The following is a 21,000-nucleotide window of genomic DNA, read 5'->3' on the forward strand; positions in this document are numbered from 1 at the left end:
CAGATGAAGGATGAATGGAAAGGTCCAATCACTGGACTAGGACTGAGAGCTGTAGCTAACTCTCCTGCAAGGCACTTGGCTTCTGTCAATCCAAAGTGCTGTAACAATGCACAATGCTAATACAAGAGCTGCCAGTGCTGTGTGTCTGCAGATACCGCAGCTGGCGCCTTTCAACACACCGCTGCCCCCCTTGTCTCTCTTTGGGGCACGTGCCTGTTTGACGGTTTCTAGCACAACAGCTGGTGAATGCACAGAGAAGGCACTCCAGGCTGGACACTGCGCTGACACAGCTGGCACGGTGTGCAGAGGGAAGTTCAAGTTGTAAGCATAATGGATCACACCCGCCTCCTGGAAGGAACCTGCACAGAGAATACAACAGCAGCTGTCAGGAGTTAAGCGCTCAGCACAGTTAGAAACAGCAACAGCGCCATCCCCCGTGAGACGGGAGCAGGCACTGTGCCGCGGTCCCACACGGGAGAGAGCTATTTTCTTTGCCCACATGCTCCCCTCAGGAATTGGCAGGCTCCTAGGGGGCATATCAGTGCTGTGCTGCTCAGCCCCTGAAACTCACCCCTGTGAGGCATCACGGCATAGGTGAACTCATGGGGTCCAATATCTGCAGTGGCATCTGGTGACTTTGGCGCTCTCAGCCTGGAGGAGAGGGATGAATTAAGGGGGTGGAGTCTCTTCCACTGGCAGTGCCTAGAACCAGCCCCACTTCCTTTAAACACTAGTGCATATGCACTACTGGTGTCAAACCACCCTGCCATTCCATCACGCAGCAGGGACCCCTGCAAACTGCACCACAGTCAGGCTCCATGGCCGTGCCCCATTGGGGGAGGAGCTCCTGCCACAAGACTGCGAACGCCCGCTGCACTCACACGCCAGAGGCCTAGGGTCTGTCTTGACTTGTCACCAAACACTGGCCCAACACTTGGATCAAAGTATTCAAGAAACTGATCCCACCATAGAGAGCAAGGTGCTGCAAGCTCAGTAACTAGATCAGTGACAGCCAATCCTTAGTGGCATGAATTCCTGACCACTGCAGGAAAGGGTCAAAACCTTATCAGCTCCGTACTTGACGGGACGGGGCAGAGAGCGGATCCCGTTATAAATGGGACACATTCTAAAGCACAATATGCACTAGAGTTTCCATTTCCAGTCCAATCCCGCTGCTATATACAGGGTGCAGACCACAGTGTTTGCAAAGTTAAACGATAGTGCACATGGGACTGCAGCATCCCCAGCGAGCAGAATTGTAAACCCAAGGCATCCATTGCCCAGCCCCGCCCCCCACCCACTCACAGCGAGAGGCTCATCACGTTCTTGTGCACCGATGCGCCGTATTTGCAGTCGTTCAGCAATGCCACCCCGAAGCCGTGCTCAGACAGGTCCATCCACTTGTGACTCCACACCTTGGGGAAACAACTGGCCTGGCATTAGGGGGCTGTCACCCAGGATGGTTATTTGTGGAGCAAGGTGGGTGCCACGCAAACTGTTTTACTGACCAAGAACACAAAGGGTGGCTGGGGGAGGCAGACGATGGCCCCTTGGGCTCTGCAGCGGGCCAATCCCTGTGAACAGCCTAGATCACCAATCAGGAGCGTAACTGGAAATCTAGTCCCCATGAAGGAAAGGCAGATCGGGCTCCTTCATCAAACTGACGGGCAGCTGCAGTGAGGCCAGGATGCAAATTCCCTAGCTCTGGGGAACTGCATGACCCACTAACATTGAAATGCAACTTCGTCTGCCCCAGGCTGGCTCCACACAACAGCAAACCACAGGTCATTCCGAGACAGTTGAGCGTCCATCTGGATCCCCCGGAGGGAGCTTGTGATTGGGCAGTGGGAGGCCGGTACTTTGCTATGTCAGTGTAGAAAGCCATATCTGTGCCCTGGCTGGGAAGGATTTGAATAGCGACACTGACTCAGCGACCCAAGATTTTGTTCTCACTGAGGTCCCTGCTTAAAGCTCTACTCTCTTGGGATATGGGGACCCTGCTCCTGCCGGGTTCACCTCCCCGCAGGAGACAGCCTATCCCTGCAGCAGTTCAGCGAGCAGCTGTGGTCCGAGGCGAGCTGTTCTCAGAGGGCACGCGGGGTGGGGAAAGAAGGGACGGTGTCGATCTATCAGGGCTATTTCTACCTAGAGAGCTGGGGCAGTGGCAGGGCCCAGCCTGCTGCCCTCCTACCTCGAACCGAGCCCAGTCCCAAGACGTGTTCCAGTGCGTCGGCCTCTGCAGGTGCCCAAACTGAATCTCATACGTTGCATTCATGCTCCGAACCTGCAATGGGAACTCCACCTTCAGGAATCAGTGAGCCTCATTCCAGTCAACCTAGAGCAAACGGGGCGGCCAAAAGGAGGCTCAGGTCATTGTGGGGGAGACAGGAAAGATGGCGTCATCTTCACCACAGTGGCTCCCCTGTTCTAGCTTCCCCAGGAACTCCCCATTGTCTAGTTAACCCCACCCAACAGGGACCTGGTTCCCTGGTAAAGTATCGAGCAAGGGCTAAAACTGGCCCTGGGACTGTACTCTACTGTCTCTGAACGTGGGAAAACACGATCACATCAATCCATCCCAGTGGCTTTAAACAATCCCAAAGCTCTTCCGAAGTGCTTCGTTATATGCCAGGGGTGGCCAAACTGTGGCTCACAAGCCACTGTAGATCAATCTCTGATAATTTTCATATGACTTTACATTGTGCCTCTTTATATAACCTTGTGGTGGGTCTACCCACGTGTGACATCTGTTTTCATGGAACTTTGTATCAAAGCCTCATTTAGAAACTTTGCATTGCCCTTGGTATAATATTATAGCCCCTAAGGATAAAATAAGATAGAAGAAAAATTATTTTTGCTAGCAGTAGAACAAGAGCTCTCTCCCCCCCCCCACTCTTAATCAATTGCCCTGTTGAATGAATGAGGTGTGGATGAGCAAGGCATGGAAGGCAGCACCTCCAGACAGCTTCAACTGTTGGAGAGGGGCTGGAAGCCAGACCCAAGGACAATAAAACGTGTCAAGTGGGCTCATTAAAGACAAGCAGACATACTGACGGCCTCGGGGGTTAGAAGCAAGCACCTTCTTTTGGAAACACCCTCTTTGCAGCATTGGGACAACACTCAAAAGAAAGCAGCACAAAGGACCAATGGACACAGACACAGAGTTTGAATCTGGTATAGATTTGCATAAGAGGAAAGCTGCTATAAAAGTGAGATGTCTTGCAGAGGACCCCGGGTCTCGTCTTGTCAACATGGGAGCATCGATCCGGATCGGCAGAAGCCCGGCTCCACCCCCTCCCCCATCTAACTCACCTGGCCAGTGAAGTTAAGGGGAGCAACTAATTGGTAACAACAAGACGGAGTGTGTTTGTGTGTGTGTGTGAGTGTAAGTGTAATATATTATATGCATATAATACAGTGTTAATGAATACATGTATTACTAATAAATGTGGCGTTTTGTCTTATTCCCCCTGAAAAGATCCTGTGCAGTACTTTAAGTACAACACCACATGTGGCTCTTTTACAGTTAAAATGCAGCTCACTGAGCCCCCCCGAGACCTCCTCATTTTCCCCCTACCAGACTGGAGAGGAGAAGTGGGGAGAGGCTCAGGGCTTCTCCCAGAGACAACTGGCACTTGCTGAGTGTGGGGGGCAAAATTAAAACATTCGCCCCTCCAACAGCTTGAGTGATGCCCTCCCAGGCACACATACCCCTTACCCTCAGTGGCCCCTGCCTGCAGCTCCCAGGTGTTAGCTCCTTGTGGAGAGACAGCGGCAAATGGTTGGGAGCTGCAGCAAGGGGCCGCTGCTTTAGCTCCATGGGGAGAGGCAGCAGCAAAACACTGTCTGTCTCTGCAGCTCCCAGCTGTGTGCTGCTGTCTCTCCCCATGGCCGCAGCTGCTGTGCAGGGAAGCGGCCTGGCAGCACCATGTGACTGAGTGGGGCTAGCAAACCCTGGCAAATATTTGGAGGGGCATGTAACCCCACGTGCCCCCCCCAATGTTGCCTCCGGTTTCTGCCCAGCAGGGTGGGGGGTCTTGGGGTTCCAGTCCCTTGGGGCATGCCTGCCAGGGTGCAGGGCTTCAGCAGGAGTGGAGCTGAAGCCCCAAGCCCCAGGAGGCATGCCCTGCTGTCAAACTTCTGAAGATTGTCGTATGCAGCTCAGACTCTCGGTAAGTTTGGCAGTATATGCAGTAAAGGCTAGATGGGAATAGGGGCATCCAGGAGAGGCAGCAGAGGTGATGGGTGTTGCCTCCAGTGAGGAGACGCGCCTGTCTTTGGTTACGAATGTTCACTATCTTGGCTGCTTCTTGACTCTCCTCCAGTTCCGGTCTTGGCTTGCCTAGGATGCAACCTTTCCTTGGACCTTGCCCCAGTCATCCACCTTTGCCACCTCTATGCTCCATTCCTACAACACACTCATCCTTCTGGGATTCTCTCCTCCCCCACAGCAGTCTATATAAGGCGGGCGTGGCCTGCACAAGCCTTTCCAAACCTGGGTCAGGAATCGAAGATAAGGACACATGGCATCCAGGATGACTTCTTGGGTGATGACACTCCGCTCACTGATCTGCAGAGAGAATTTCACACTTCCTCGCAGGCCCCCAGCCAGGACAATCTCCAGAGGCTTCACAAGGGTTGTGATTGGCTTCCTAAAACAGATGTCAAGCATAAGGGTTAAGATTCAGGGGGTGACAGCTCTGTGTTCAAAAGGTTAACGTAAGGCTCCTACACTCGGAAGACAAGAGGGGAGCAGGGATACTACCCCCCACCTGAGGCTGCATTTTTCTCACCAGAGGAATTCTTAGAACCCCTCCCAGGTGCTGTGTAATCTTACACTATTCTACGCTACTCCCTTGGACACGAAGAGCTGGAAAGAACAAGCACATAGTTTTCCATTGCAGAAGTTTTGTCCTCTCTCTGGGAAGTTGGTTCTTTGCTACAATCCCAAGAGGCAGAGAGCTTTGCAGAGTCCTAAAAAAGTACCAGTACCCACAATGCACTGCTCACTTACCTGGTTTCCAGGTGATAATCCATCACGTCCCAAGCATCCCAGTACAAGGGAACATCATCAAATATCACAAACTGGTTAGCGCAGTGACCATCCTGGACTGACTCTCTGAAACAAAGCAGGGAGGCAGAGGATCAGCAAGGGAACAAGAAGCTGCAGTGGATGACATAAGAATTCTGTGACCTGAAACAACATTCCAACAGCCTGGAAACAGACACCTGCCACTTTAGCTTCTCTGGGAGGAGACTAGGTGGGAGAAATGAACCAGCCTTTCATTTGGCCGACTGATGTTCAAGCCCCACAGGCGGGCTTAGTTATGATGAAACTGAGGAGGAGAGGGGGCCTCAAATTAGTCCCCACTGGGTTTCACACCCCAGTCTGTCCAGGCAAGATGGAATCATTGGAAATGATTTCAGTGAGAGCAGATCCATATTCTACGAACGTTAAGTAAAACCAATGTAGACTGTCAGCTCTTTGGAGCAGGGTCAATTTGCTCCTGTATTTGCCCAGTGCCTGGCACAACGAGCCCCAGTCTGGATTGGCCCTCAGGAATGGCTGCAATAAACACGATGAATAATCGTCATACCTCCCCGAGTGCACTAAGCGAAGCGACATCACGCGCCCCATGGAGTCCAGGTGAGCCGCGATAACCCCATTCTCCATGGTCACAGAGCCATCTGCCTGGTGAGAAAGAAGAAAGAATCAGAAGAGAGCACAGGCTCCACACCAGCCAAAGAGTGAGTGTGTGTGTGTGCAATGCTACAAGTTACTGAAAACGGTGTTGCAAATCCAGTTTAGGAGCTTGGCCCATGGAGCTTTCTGATGTGCAAGCGAAGAATCCAACAGGGCGGCTCACCTGTTTTGTCACCGTCACGGGATGAGGGGGTGTTAATGAATCCTCCACGGCAGAGCAGCCCATGCTAGGCACCTTCACCAGGGCTGAAAGGAAGAGAGGCAGAGCGGTTCACTCAAACGCTTTTCCCTTTAGGAGATGTCTTCTCTCTCACTGTGTGCCATTGGGCCCCCTCTTCACTAGGAAATACCTCCCCCCTGCTCTGATGTCCAGGAGCTTCCCATGTGAAAATAATTTTCCATGTGATGCTGAGGGAGATGGAGCCTATTTCTAGAGATCATGGATAACCCTGATCTAGAGATAATGGATAAGCCAATGTCTGTCTCAGCTGTGCGAGAGGCAATGGCTCTGTATCCTCCATGTGACTGGAATTAGACAGCCATCACTTTGTTGGTCTATTTTTCCTGGTCCACCTCCCCTGCTCTGCGCCTGTCCCCCGCACCAGAAGATTTAGGGTGCATCTGTGCTTTGTGGGGGATGATCTGCAAGTCTTTAGATAGGCAGGACAATGGCACCTAAGGTCTTTGCTCCAGTCCTGGAGACGACTTCAGTCCGTTCCCAGGGCAAAGTGTTCAGAACAAGGAGGCTTTCTGCTGTCTCGGGACCAGTCGGCAAAAGTTCTCCAAACAAGGACCAAACAGCATCTTTAATGAGGAGACCACCCATGCTACGGATTTCTGGGCAAAGAAAAGGCATTTCAGTTCAGAGCAGACTATTGTTAATTATAGAGCACCCCAAAGTTGGCTAGGCCCTTTAGAGACATACAAAAAAGACAACGGAGTGAGAGAAAGGATGTAGTACACACTGGCCTCAGAATTGCTTGTCCATTTGCCCCATCATGCCTAATCTTACTAAGCAAGTTCTCTTTACTCTTAACCCTAATTCCCCCAACTCCCTTCCATTCAACTGGTGTGTTTAACTCTGGGCTGCATTTTTTCCAGTTAAACTCTGGATTCCCTCCTTGCACCATCCTAACATTCCTCCGTCTTCCATGCAAATTCAGACTGGCCATAAAACATACATTTTTTTAACAGTGAGGGTAATTACCCCTTGGAACAACCTACAAGGGTCGTGGTGGATTCTCCATCATTGGCAATTTTTAAATCAAAGCTGGATTTTTTTTCTAAAATATCTGTTCTAGGAATTATTCTGGGGAAGTTCTCTGGCCTGTGTCATACGGGAGGTCAGCGAATTCTTTCCCAAGTGTCTGGTTGATGGGTCTCACCCACTTGCTCAGGGTCTAACTGATCTCCACATTTGGGGTCAGGAAGGAATTTTCCCTCCAGGTAAGACTGGCAGAAACCCGGGGGGGCGGGGGGTAGTTGCCTTCTCTGCAGCATGGGGCATAGATCACTTGCTGAACTAGTGTAAATGGTGGATTCTCTGTAACCTGAAGTCTTTAAATCATGATTTGAGGACTTCAGTAACTCAGCCAGAGGTTAGAGGCCTACTACAGGAAGGGGTAGGTGAGGTTCTGTGGTCTGAAATGTGCAGGTCAGATTAGATGATCATGATGGTCCCTTCTGGTCTTAAAGTCTACAAGTCAGTGAGATGATCACAATGGTTCTGAATAGCCTTGGAATTGTTGCATCTCTGCAGCCATTCCTAGCAACCTCCCAACAATCCTCCCCATCCCCACTGCTCAAACCAACCCTTCACATGCACAGTCTCTTCTAGTGTCACAGGACTCCTGGGGCCACGGAGTCTCCACCTGCAGGGGGGTGGGGGGGGGGTCTTCTGCTTGCCAGACTCTGTGTAACCAGATACAGTTGGGGCTTGTTTTCTCTGGGTATCGACAAATGGCATAATGCAGACTGGCTGAGTGCAGTGGGGCCACGGCCCAGGGCACTATGGGCATCCTTCCTCCTACCAGCCTCAGTGGAAGCAGGATGCGCAGGGCAGGAAAACAGATTGGGTCCCATTAGTTATTACCAACACCAAGAGCACCACCTATTAATGTGGAGTCTCCGATGCCTGTAGGGCTTGTAACAAAACCAAACCACAACCAAACATTCACCAAACCAGGCAAGGAGTCAGATCAGAAAGCAGGAACACCACCTTTCAAAGCCCACCTGACAGAGGGTGTTACAATGAACCCAACCCACTTGACAGGAAAAGCCTCTTAGCACAAATCACTCCTCACCTGCGTAGTATCTCATGGCATCCTCCACAACTAGCTGGATACAACTGCCCGGCAACACGTCGTGGAACTGATTCAGGAGCAGCAGCCTGAGCACGGGGGACCGAGGCAAGAACCAGAAGAGAGCTATGGATTAGTATCACTATGAATGAACTATGCCATCCTCATTCTAGAGGACAAAGCCCTTTGTATCTTGCTGCCGGCTGATGGGGACTGCAATAGCCAGGCAGTTCTCACATGCACATGGTAACTGTGGCCTTCTGGCTTCAGGTCACCACTTTCACTCCATCCATCAAAAATGTGAGTTCTGATGGACCCTGCTCTGCTGCTCTTGGAGACAAGAGAGAGTGCAGCCAGCTCACAGACCCTGAACTCTCTTAGCAGTCACCCAAGCCAGGCATTCCTAGCCTTTTTCTGGGAGGATTCCCTGGGCACAGGTTTGGGAATTCACAGAAACAAATATACTTGTTCCTTCAATTCCCTGCCTTGGCAGTAACCTTGGACATTGGTGGCATCTCAGTGTCTCCTGGTCTCTGCCTGTGGCACACAATAGTTCAGCCTCCTGAGGACCAGAGGGGTATTTCTAATAGCCTGTGATATACAGGCAACTATGACATACTTGTCCATAAAATGAATTCTTCTAAATCAGTCTGTTGAGAGACTGCCTGGGGTTTGGTCTAAGCTATAAATGAATGAGGCTATTTTTTGGTTTGCTACTTAATATATTGTTTGTTACTATCTCATCTAATGAAAACACTGTGTCCACTTGTTTTTTATATACCTGAATGTGCTTAACGCTAGAGCCCGGCAAATTTGCGGTTATCCACTTATATCCGCAGATATCTGCATCCGCGGAGGCGGTGGTATTGTTTACCATCTTTGCAGATCGCGGATTGGATGCTGATCCAAATTTTTGTATGTGCGCAAAGCTCTACCAGTGAGGTAGGGTGCGGATGCAGATGCATATAAAAGGGGGAGTGCGGATCGCAGGTCAGATACAAGTTAATTATCACAGCTGCAGATCCAAATTTCTGTATCAGCGGAGGGCTCCGATTATCACTGCAACTTTATCCAATCAATGGTGGCACTCGGACGAACTACTTTACCTCCAGAGATGCTGCAGTTTGATGGAAGGATACTGGAAAGTATTTTTCTGGGTCAGAGCAAAACTACTCAGTACTTCAGCATCATGGAGTATCCGCTCGCACTCCCGATTCCCTTTCTTTATCTGATCCCAAAGTAGGAGAAAACAGGTTTTTAGGAAGAGCTATATCAGAGGAGATTTTTACCATCTGTAGCAAAACATTATATCAGGCATTAGGATGTAGACAGTATCTATTACTGGGGGGAGGGATAGCTCAGTGGTTTGAGCATTCCTGCTAAACCCAGGGTTGCAAGTTCAATCCTTGAGGGGGCCAGTTAGGGAACTGGGGTAAAAATCTGTCTGGGGATCGGTCCTGCTTTGAGCAGGGGGTTGGACTAGATGACCTCCTGAAGTCCCTTCCAACCCTATGATTCTATTATGTATTCACAAATAGCAATGAGATTCTCTTTTCCCTGAGGGTACCTTCTCCAGAGCCCCTCCCACTGTAACAGCAGAGATTACAGTCGCTCAGAAATTAGCTAGCTGTTCTGAAAGATGGTACTTCCCACAATGCTCTGTTAATCGATAGCAGCACGCAATGCTGCCGTGTCAGTTTTGGAAACAAGGGGCTTGGGTGGCAGCCTCTCTGTACCATGTTTACAGAGGTCAGGCAGAGAGAGACACTCAGCTGAGGGCTGAATGCCCCTTCCTACTATGGGGAAAACCCCCAGTGGCTCAGCAATCAACCCGAGATCCAATGAGCAGCTTTTGCTCATCTCTGGCTCAAACAAGAGCATCCCTCTTGTTTTCAAACGCAGTTCAAAGAGACCCTGTCAAATAGTTTAAAGCTGAGACTTAAGGCCTGTAAAGAAGAAAACCTGAATTAACCAAAAGCAGTGCTAAAAACCCCAACCCACCAATGCTGTGCCAGTGCATGAGACCTAGAAAGCAGACCGACTAGAAACAGGGTGTGTCTATGCTAGAACAAGGCTAGCAGAAATGGCATTCAAAACGGACCATCTGCAAGAGTCTTGTCTACACTAGGGCACAAGCCGATGGGAGTTTTCTGTAAATTTTCCTGGTGCAGTCAGAGCATCAATCATTGTAGCACATAGGGCTCTGTCCTGATAACTTCTATTGGACTAACTGTGAAAATGACACGGGCTCGCAGCTTTAGAGAATCACAAGGTCTTTGTCAGGTCCTACTATGGCACTAAATTGCACCAATGAAGGCACACCAAGGAGATGGATTCAGAGTGGAAGGCTCCCCTACTGGTCAGAGTTAACCTGATCTAGATAGTTTCCACCCACTGCCTTATCTCCCCTCCCATCCCGGGCATGGTAACCTGGGTCTGGGTGGTATAAGTGCCGTTGTGTAGCTCCAGGAACAGTTCTCCTATCCAGGTGAACAGCTGGGTCTTCTCCTTCTCCAGCATAGAGAAAAACCGGTCAGGTGTGGACATCTGAACCCTATGGGGGAGAAAGGCAGATAGCAACAATACAGGCTCAGCAGCTGCTGCCCCCTGCAGAGGGAATGAGGAGCCCTGTGGTTCCTTCCCTAGCACAAGTCGATGGATTGCAAGTGGGAAAGCAACAGCCCCAGCTGTGAATCATCAGCTCCCTCCAGCCCCACTCTCCAGAATGGTAGGACCAAAGGGGTTAGCAAAAAGCTCTCAAGAGTCGGCAGTCAGCACCAAGCTCTGAAGGACACATGAGGAGAGAGGGTAGAGCCTCCCCAGACCTGGGTAGCCCATCTGTATCACTCATTCTCTTCATCCTGTCCAGCATCTTCTGGGTCGGGCCACCTCCTCCATCTCCAAACCCAAAGAGAGCGGCACTGTGGTTCACACGGCCTTTGTCTCTGTTGTTGTTCATGGTTTTCATCATCTAGAGAAGATTATATATACACATGACACGTAGTGTCAGGCCCCCTCATAGTCAAGCCAAGGAGAGCCCTGCAGGCGTAAAGATCAGGCACTAGCTTGTTGTCCTCTTCTCACCATGTTCATTCTCTTTTCAGCTCTGCCTCCCGGGACACATCCACCAGGGCCCAGGGAGACAGGAGAATCTGGAGAAGTTGAGAGCCCTCCTGCAGTGACTCATCAACTCTCCACTCCCCCGTGGATTTAGCTTTAAAATGCAGCTCATTATAAAAAACTCAAGGCTCTGACACATTGCATGGACAGACAAATCTGGGCTTTACTCCAAACACCCCACCTGCTTGTCCTATCACCTTTCCCCACCTCCTCGTTATGTGGCACTCCCCTCCAACAGCCATTGTTTACAGCCCAGATGGCGGTGACATTCCCTTGCAAGCTGGGTACACTGGGACAGAAAGACAGAGGCAAACCCATCTGCCTACAATGTCCTATCGCTCACCTCCTCCACTCGACCTTTTAGGGCATACGAATTGCCAGGCGGGAAATGGGTCAGAACTTGGGAGCCATCGATGCCTTCCCAGAAAAAGGTGCTATGCTGGAAGAGAGCAAAATGTCACCAAGGGGGAGTCTATTACAGCCTCACAGGGGGACACCGCAGGGACAGCCAGAGTGGGGCGCATTAGTCCAGGGAGCTACTGAAAATAAACTTTTGGTTGCCCACCATTAACTTTTCAAAGCTGTTGGCTTCATACTTCAGCACCTTACCATGATATGATCAGTAGCCAAATCTTCTCTTGTTGTGGGCTATGAACTACCTGATCCAGTCAGCCTCACGTAAAGCTCTGGTGAGCTCTCTGAATGAGGGCCTATGCCCAGAGAGCCAAAGGAACAGTTCAGCTAGTACGAAGATTGGTCACATGCAAGCCCACTGGACAGACTCCCATACACACATGCACGCCCCCCACAGCAGGAAAGGCCAGCTCACCGGGAAGGTGTTCACCAGGCTCCAGCTGAGTTTCTGAGTGAGGAACCATCGTATCCCACAGCCACGCATCAACTGGGGCAGCTGGGCCGAGTATCCAAAGGTGTCTGGCAACCAGAACTGGGAGCAGAGAAGAGAACGTGCGAGAGAGAGAGAGAGAGAGAGAGAGAAACACAACCCCGTCACCTGCTCAGGTGTCTCTCAGACAATGTAGCCGGGTGCACCTATCTCCCCACACATCTCTAGGACAGAGACGGGAACAGGCCCAAATTCTGGATACCCCATATAGTCAGCCACGTATCACTGCGGCCCTAGTGCTCTCCACAGGGCCCCTCAGCCTGGAGGAAATATTGCTAGGTAGTGGGTGCTATATGAACTGGCCAAGGCCTATGTACTAGGAAGTAGGAAGAGGTACGCTGCACTAATATATCCAAGGCCCTAGCAGCCTCCGGCTGGAATTTCTTGTGGATGGTCCAGCAGTTCAGGCACTAGTTTAGGACTTGGGAGATCTGGAATAAAGTCCCTGCTCTGCCACAGACTTCCTGTGTGACCTTGGACGAGTCACTGGGCCTGTCTGTGCCTCAGTTTCCTCATCTGTACAGTGAGAATAGCAGCACTGCCCTTCCCCACAGGGGCGCATGAGGTTAGATACAAAAGAGATTGAAAGAACTCAAATATGATGGTGATGGGCCACATACATACTTTAGATAGATCACTCCTAAGTGAGCGTGTCCCACCAAGAATGAAGCAGAGACACTGGGAATATCAGCTCTAAAAGGGACCACATGGATCACCTCCGCCACCCCCAGAGAGGGAACATGTAGAGGGGATCCACCGAGGAGGAACACGTACCTCCGAGCAAAGCTTCCCAAACTGCTGCTGGAAAAACCGCTGTCCCTGCAGGAACTGACGCACCATTGATTCACCACTGGGAAGATTCCCATCCTGGAAGACAATGGCAACTGAGGAATTCTGTGCAGATCGCCTGCCCCACTTGCCAGCAGAGAAAGGAGAGTGGCCACCCCAGTAACATGCACCCCATGGCAGGCCCAATCCATACAGCTCCCAGCTGAGACACTGCAGTCATGTATGGTCATGACACACCCTCCAGAGGGGTGAGGGAGGGCAACAGAGTCTGGGGAGAGGGAAGAGCTTGTTGACAATATAGCTGAGGGTGCTACTGGGTTATGGTTCCAGGGTATAAGGCTGCCTAATCTAGAGTTAGGGGTACACAGTGTAGGACTCCCTGGAATAGGATTAGAATTACAGTTGGTAGGACTCCCAAAGCTAGTGTTATGGTTCCAGAGGGTCAGGCGCCCAAGGCTAGGGTTCACATGGATACGACTCCTTCAGCTAGGGTTGGGTTCCAGAGGGCAAGGCTCCCCAAGCTAGGGTTAGATTTCCAATGAATAGGATGCCCCGACTAGTGTTAGGTTTCCAGAGGTTAGAGCTCCCCAAACTAGGGTTAGTGTTTCAGAGGGTAGGGCTGCCAGGGTTAGGGTTCCAGAGGTAGGGCTCCCCAAACTCAGATTAGGATTCCATCAAGTAGGGCCAGCCCAAGCTAGGGGTAGGGTTCCAGAGGGTCAGGTGCCACAAGCTAGGGTTAGGGTTCCAGAAGGTAGGACTCTGCAAGCTTAGGTTAAGGTTCCAGTGGGTAGGGCTCCTCAATTTTGAGTTCTAGAGGGTAGGCTTCCCCGGTTAGGGTTCCAACAGGTAAGGCTCACTGAGTTAGGGTTCTAGCAGGTAGGGTTCCCTGGGTTAGGGTTCCTGAGGATAAGGTTCCCTAGGCTAGGGTTAGAGTTTCAATGGACAAGACTCCCCAAAGCAAGGGTTAGGGTTCCCAGGGAGAGGACTCCCCAAGCAAGGGTTAGGGTTCCCAGGGTAGGGCTGCTGTGAGAGAACTTGATGTGATATAACTCGCAGCCATGTTGTTCACTTAGGCCCCCATAAACTGTAAGCGAGGACACCAGATAGGAATAATCTGGCCTTGCTTAAGCAGACAGAACAAAAAAACCTGCAAGCTGCAGTTTCACTGGCTGGGACAGATAAAGTGAAAGGACAGATTCATGAGAAGGTGTGTGGGTGAGGGAAACATGGAAAACTGACTCTGATTCTGGTTGTCTGTTTGTGTCAGTTTTTTTTGCTGAAGCTGCTTTGCTTATATGGAGAATAATGAATGGTTATTGAATTGTTATTGGCTGTTGCTAGGGAAATTGTTAGCCTATTAGAGGCTATTATGAGTTATGCGCTTTGTCTGGAGAAAATCTAATAGTTAGAAAGCATGCTTTGGAGCAGTCAGAGGAAGCTTTTCTTCAGGCAAGGAGCCGACACCTAAACTCCCCATCAGCTGGATAGAAAGGCCCCCAGAAGGCTGGCTGGTGATCACTCAAAACCATTTCAGACTTTGGGTAAATATAAATGTTTGGAATGCTCTAGTCCTACTGCTGAAGCATTTATATGTGTGTGCGCTTCAGACCTAATAAAAAAGTAGTTTTAGGTAAAAACACTCTTGTTCGTGCCAATCATTTATCAGATGGAAGAGCTATGTCCCCATTGATTTATTCCTGACACTGCCTGGAGAGAAACAGTTAAGTTGCCACTGCAGTGCTGTGGGTTCTGAAAACCCAGGGTAACAGGGCTGCCCAAGCAAGCATTAGGATTCAAGATGGTATGACTCCCCAAGCTAGGGTTGGGGTTCCACAGGGTAGGGATCCCCAAGGTAGCATTAGGGTTCCAACAGAGAGGGCTCCCCACACTATATTTAGGTTTCCAATGCATAGGACTCCCCTGGCAAAGGTTAGGGTTTCAGAGTATAGGGCTCTCCAGGATATATTTAGGTTTCCAAAGGGTAGGGGTCACTGTGCTAGGCCCCAACACCTAGGATTAATGTCCCAAAGGGTAGGGGTCACTGTACTAGGCCCCAACGCCTAGGATTAATGTCCCAAAGGTAGGGGTCCCTGAGCTAGGATAAGGGTTCTAAAGGGTAGTGGTCTTCAGGTACCATTAGTGTTCCAAATGGTAGGGTTAGGGTTACGTTTCCAGAGGGGAGGGATCCCCAGGCTAGGGTCTGGGTTCCAAAACCCCTCCCACGATTTCCCTTGAGGGTCTGAGCAAAAGAATATGTTAAGAGAAGGCATCTGAGACTCAGTAACTGATCTGTTAGAGAGAAGACTCAGAGGGCGATGCAGAAGGGCTGCTGTGATCTTACCATTTCTACCCAGGTGCCACCAACAGGTATGAATCGTCCCTCTTTGGCATAGTCCTGAATCTGAGCGTACAACCCAGGATACCAGTTCCTCACCCATTCAAACTGCTGGGCCTGCAAAGAAGACCGAGCCATAAAGCACCCGGAGACTATTCTAGAGATTATCCAATTTGTCTAAAGCTTCTGGCTCACAGCAGCTGCAAACCTGAATTTTTAGCAGGCATTGGAGCTCAGTGCAAATAGGACTGGTCCCAGACCTGGCAGGACAGCTCTCTGCTGCCAGGTAGGAGGCTTGGGCTGAAATCTGCACCTGGCATCTGGGGTTGGGAGCATGGTAGAAGCAACTTGGAGACCAGGGATAGAGAAGTCCCTTGCATAGCAGCCCCCCTCCCAGCCACTTACCATGCTCCTTCGAATATGCACTAACCTTCCTTTTGTCTTTGCTTCAAGAGTTTTGCTGCCCACCTGGGAGCAGAAGATGACAACTCACCTGCGAGCAGACAAACGTGAACTCCGGGTTCTTCTCCATCAGGCGTATGATGGTCACCCAGCTGCGAGCACACTTGCGGATAGACTCCTCGTATGGCCACAGCCAGGCTGCAGGGACAGAAGCAGGCTGAGCTCACTGTGGCCACATGGCCGTTCCATTTTAAATGGCCATTGTTTTATATACACACACAGCCTGCCACCTGCCAATGCCCATTCTGTGCTGCCTTCTTCTGGCTGGAAAGACACAGCTGAGCCTTATCACAGCTATGAAAAACGTGTCACAGACCATGAAATCTGGTCTCCCCCGTAAACTTCGATCTTTTGTGTACTTTTATCCTGTACTATATTCTTTTATATTATAGGGCAAAAGTATATACAAGTACATAGCATTTCTCAAATGGGAGGTCCCAACCCAAAAGAGGGTCTCAAATCTGTTATATGGGGGTTGCAGTATTGCTACCCTTACTTCTATGCTGCCATCAGAGCTGGGTGGCCGGATAGCGGCAGCTGCTTGCCAGACACCAAGGTCTGAATGCAGTGCCGCTGCCAGCGGCAACACAGAAATAAGGATGGCATAGTATGGTTTTGCCACCCTTACTTCTACGCTACTGCTGCTGGTGGCACTGCCTTCAGAGCTGGGTAGCTAGAGAGCAGCGGCTGCTGGCCAGGAATCCAGATCTGAATGCTGCGCTGCTCCAGCTATCCAGCTCTGAAGGCAGCCAGAAGTAAGGGTGGCAATACCGCGACCACCCCTACAATAGCTTTGCAACCCTATTTTGGGTTGGGACCCCCAGTTTGAGAAACACTGACTTAAGGGCTTTACATGTTTGTATTTTGCCGTTTTTCCATACATATTCATGCTTTGTTACAACTCCGTGAAATTTAAGATTTAAATATCTGAAATCGTGACATTCAAGATTTTTAAAATGCTATGACCGTGAAGTCATAGCTTAGTCCACAAAAATGGACTGTGAATTTGATATGGCCCTACTCATCCGGGATCCAAGCTGTGCTGCCTTTACAAGAATCAACCACTGCGGGATGTGAAGACATGGGAAAATCACACTATTAAAATGTCAATGGATTGAAGCATGGCAGTAAGTCCTGAAGAGTCCTCAGATCACGGGGCTGCTGCCTGTCCTGGATACCTCACTTCCTTTTCCCACAATAGCGTGACTAGGGAAAACCCCACTGGGAATTTGAAATCTAGGGGCCAGGCAAAGGAAGTAAGGAATGGGCATGGAAGGCTTTGACATGCCCCTTTGTAAAGGATGCCTTCCAGCCCTGTGGTAAGTCACCATCTCCAGCCAGGCTGAAACGGCTACATACATTTTGTAGCTGATAGCTGAGATTTCCCTGTCCCTTCCCCTAGAGGCTCAGAGCATCACTTCTACAGAACACTCAGTGCCTGCTCAGCTGAGAACTGCTCCCCTCTGGCAGTACCCAACATCACTGGCCAGCCCTAACCACCCACAGGCCTTTCAGTAAGCACGCATCCCCTGGACCCATTCTTACCAGAATCGATGTGGCAGTGGCCCATAGCATGGATGGTGTGCTGGCTCTCGCCATTCTTCTGGCTGAAGATGGAAGAGGCGAGGTGACGCACTGCAGGGAAGGTACAGGAGTCCGTGACATCAAGCAGGTTAACCATCTCATTGGCCACGTACAGTGCCTGGAAGCTCCGCTGGTTTTCCTCCCCAAGGAGCTGAGGGAGGGCAAGAGTGAGAAGAGAGAGACACTTAGCTCAGCAACTCTCATATTGGACAGGTTGAGAGTCTATACAAGGTGACGGATAGCACACTGAACTGCTGCACATGTGGACAGCCCATTAGCTGTGTCCTACCAACTTCCCACCTCTCTACCAATGACACGTGTAGCCTGAGGCAATATAGACGCAGAGGTGGTGTTTCCTTCCCCTGGTGTACGAATTTCGCTTTTTTGGAACTCAGAGGCTGCAGTTGTTAGCTGGCATGATGAGACAAAAGAGACACTTCCAGTTGTACACAAGCTACAATGGCAAATGCTTACTCCTTCAGGTCTTTTTGGTAGAGCTGGGGGAAAGAGGCCAAATCAAGGGAAAGTCATGAAAAAAGGAAGAGGAGGGAAGTAGAGGAGCTGGAGAATAAAAGAGACAGCGGACTAAAGTATTTACCTTGGCCATGTCCACTAGTATCTCAAAATCTACCAGCAGCTCATGGACATCCCTGTTAAAGACCACAAGCTCTGCCTTGTTCAGGGTGAACTTCTTGTCAGGGTCAGGAGGTGCAATCAGGCTGCCTTTTCCAGCCCCAAAGAGACCATTGCAGGCAACTTCCACGTAGACAGTCAGACTGTAGAAATGAGAAAAATGGAAACAGAAGTCACCAGAGATCAATGCGCAACTCACTGTGTTCTCTGCGTAGAGACTAGGAAACAAGATCTGCCAAAAGCACAGGAACGGTCGGACCGGGCCAGGCCAGTGGCCTGTCTAGTCTGGTATCCTGTCTCTAATGGTGGCCAGTGCTTCAGAGACAGACATATTACACCTACCTAACTGTGCAACACTATCCCACATGGGACAAATTTCTTCCTGATCCTAGCTAGTGAGTAACTCACACCCTGAAGCACAGCAATCAATAAACCTTGTCATTGTATCCTGCCTGATGTTACCTCACGAGCTGAGCAGCCAATAGGTGACAATGCTGCATCACTGGTCCTCACAGCTCTGAGCAGAGAGGCCTGGGCACTTTCCCTGTGTGGTGTGGCTGTGCCAAGAGTACCTCATAGGCCCTCCAACCAGTGCAGGGTGGGGGTTTCCTGAATTTCAGCAAGCATCAATGCTTACCTGTGAGGCTCCGTCTCCTTGAGGCCATCTGTCAGGATATAGCTGGTCTTCTCCCCTTCTTTAGTCAAACCCTGTGTGTCATGACAGGGAGGAGGGACGTTAAAATAGCTCCATGACAACACTCACATCAGAGATGTTAACACAGGTTCAATGGGAACAGCTGCCATTCTGCATCACTAACCCATGACTTGTTGATACATATCAGCAGAGGGGCCCCTTCTGACACATGGCAGATTACCATGGAGTTGTGCGTACTGAGATTGTGCTCACTGTTTGCCTATGGAACTAGTACAAAGACCATTTGCAGCACCCTGCTGAATGAAGATTTTGCTCAAACTCCCTAGGACATGTCTCCATGCCCCCATCAAACACACACGAAAAACATCGTGGAAAGGGTCGGCTTCTCCTGGAGAGCTGCTGCAACCCCAGCGTTAATACCAATCCCATGGGTATTCCATGCCACAGACCAACGGTCAGGAATATTGGATTAAAAACCTCACAAAACAGGGAAGTGCTATATAATTAGAGGAAATTAAAATCCAGTCTGATTCAAACCATGTAACAAATGGCAGGGAATTCCTACAGCCCCGTTATAAGGGGCTGAGACAGGACATGTCATGGAAACAGCATTGATTGCAGCACTGTCTACGACGTACTTCATAAAAATCTAGCATTGGCACAGGCACTTCCTCTTACCTGAACCGGCTGCGCATCCCTCCACACCATCCCTTCCCCATCGCTTTCCCACAGGAGATGCACTTCCTTCCCCGCCCATTCTCTGGGGATGCTAAGCTCCACTTTAAACCAGCAGGTCCACCACCTAAAAATGACAGGCACATACACTTCTGAACTGATGTTGAGCCATTAATGATTAAGCATTTCCCTATGAAAGGTTAACATGCACAAGACACTACAGCCTCAGCAGAATCTCTAAGGAGGTCTGTGGGGAAATCACATAGTATGTACAGACACCAATGCACAAACACACACAGGAAACAATCCCTCCAGGGCTTGCTTTTATTTTTTCCTAAGAGTGAAAGATGCTCAATTGACAGCCCCATAAACAGAGATCTGCTCTGTATAGATCAGGTACGATAGGGCATGGTCAGCAGCAGTACAAGTACGCTCAGCCTCCACCCATACACATCAAGCCAGACCCACCAGGAACATCGACAGGCAGTTTGTTCTCTATGGCTCATTCAGTCAGAAGATCATCAAGGGGGGAAAGTTTAGAGGCGCTTTTACAGTACAGACACCTGTTGCCTAGGAACTGGATTGAGACACCCACACATTCCACCCAGGTCCCAAAGAGCCAGGGCATCTCAGACAGCTGTTGGGTGGATCAGGCAGCTATCTAGCAGTAGTTTGACCTGCTCTCTCAGAGAAATCAGGACACTGAGATCAGCTCTCTTTTCCACAGCATTCCCCAGTGCAGCAGGGCTTGGCAGTGTTGTAGGTGGCAATTCCATGAGGACAAAGGAGCTGCCATGCTGGAAGCAGAAGAGGTGCACAAAGGGGGTCTCACATTACCAGCATGGAACGAGAATAGAGAGAATTGTGACTGCAGGGATAGAGCAGCTACCCACCAGGCAAAGAAAAGGCCTCAGAAGGGGAGAAAAGGGATGAAATAAACCCTATTTCATGAAGGCCCAAGTCTCAAAGATCCACTCCCCGCACCTCCATAGCCTAACATGAAGTATTCCACAGGGACTGCTGTCATGGGAGTCAAGTTGAAGGAGAGGGGCTCAGGATGGACAGAGACAGGTAGCTTCCAGAGATTTTGGGTCAAGTTTTAGTCTGGAGTTTACTTTTATAACCAAATTACAAGCACTCAAGAAACAGGTATTTATGATACCTCCTTTAACTGCCCCAGCATTATCACAGGCCTTCTGTTCTGCCTGGAGATTTGCCGATAGGTCCAACACATAAATCAAAATCAAAGTTCTAAACATGGAGCTGAAAGAATCCAAAAGAGTGAGGTAGATGGCTGAACAAAGAGATTTCAGAGTGCCTGGCTTGCAGTCTAGTCCTGCCTCTGACACTGACTTGTCATGCGGCCTCAGTCAAGTTACTTAACTTCTCCATCCCTCAGTTTCTCCCCAAATGTAAAATAGGAAGGATTATATATCTTCTGTCCTACTTCATCCGGGGTTTGTGAGGATTAGCTAATATGCATACAAGTAACCTGAAATTAAAGTGCTAAAGATATCTTTAGGTGTAGAAAAAAAATAAGTTGTATACACACAGATGTTGCACACAGTCCTACTGATTAATCTGCAGCACCTGGGGAGTAAAGATGGAATCTCACACACAGAGCTCATTGTGTCCCTCAAGGGGAAAAACAATAGCGACTTCACATCACTTCCTCATTTAAATAAATGGCAGTTAAAAATCAATTCACATCACTTTGTTCCTCTAAGGCTGGTACTTACGTGGGTCCAAAGGAGTCCCCAACTTTCGTAGGTCTGAATTCTTGTCTGACAGCTTCATCATGTGGGATTCGCTGAGGGGTCTGGAAGCAGGAGAGAGACA

The 21,000-nt window shown here is 49.9% G+C and overlaps 1 protein-coding gene across 1 annotated transcript; it reads right to left on the reverse strand.

The window, feature by feature from the left end:
• Positions 1–12: 12 nt before the first annotated feature.
• On the reverse strand, positions 13–20,994 carry LOC101948190 (alpha-mannosidase 2C1). Its single transcript, XM_065579940.1, is given in 23 exon segments — positions 13–359; positions 572–651; positions 1,306–1,415; positions 2,192–2,335; positions 4,496–4,652; positions 5,015–5,119; positions 5,598–5,692; positions 5,868–5,950; positions 6,380–6,541; positions 8,008–8,093; positions 9,111–9,232; positions 10,435–10,558; positions 10,830–10,975; positions 11,468–11,563; positions 11,954–12,070; positions 12,803–12,895; positions 15,159–15,269; positions 15,646–15,752; positions 17,160–17,349; positions 17,797–17,974; positions 18,469–18,539; positions 19,165–19,288; positions 20,901–20,994. Coding segments are annotated over 22 exon segments (2,730 nt in total). The 5' UTR covers positions 19,195–19,288; positions 20,901–20,994; the 3' UTR covers positions 13–36.
• Positions 20,995–21,000: the final 6 nt, after the last annotated feature.

The sequence above is a fragment of the Chrysemys picta genome, unplaced genomic scaffold (assembly GCF_011386835.1).
Source record: "Chrysemys picta bellii isolate R12L10 unplaced genomic scaffold, ASM1138683v2 scaf1111, whole genome shotgun sequence".
In the NCBI taxonomy this organism is placed as follows: Eukaryota; Metazoa; Chordata; order Testudines; family Emydidae; genus Chrysemys; species Chrysemys picta.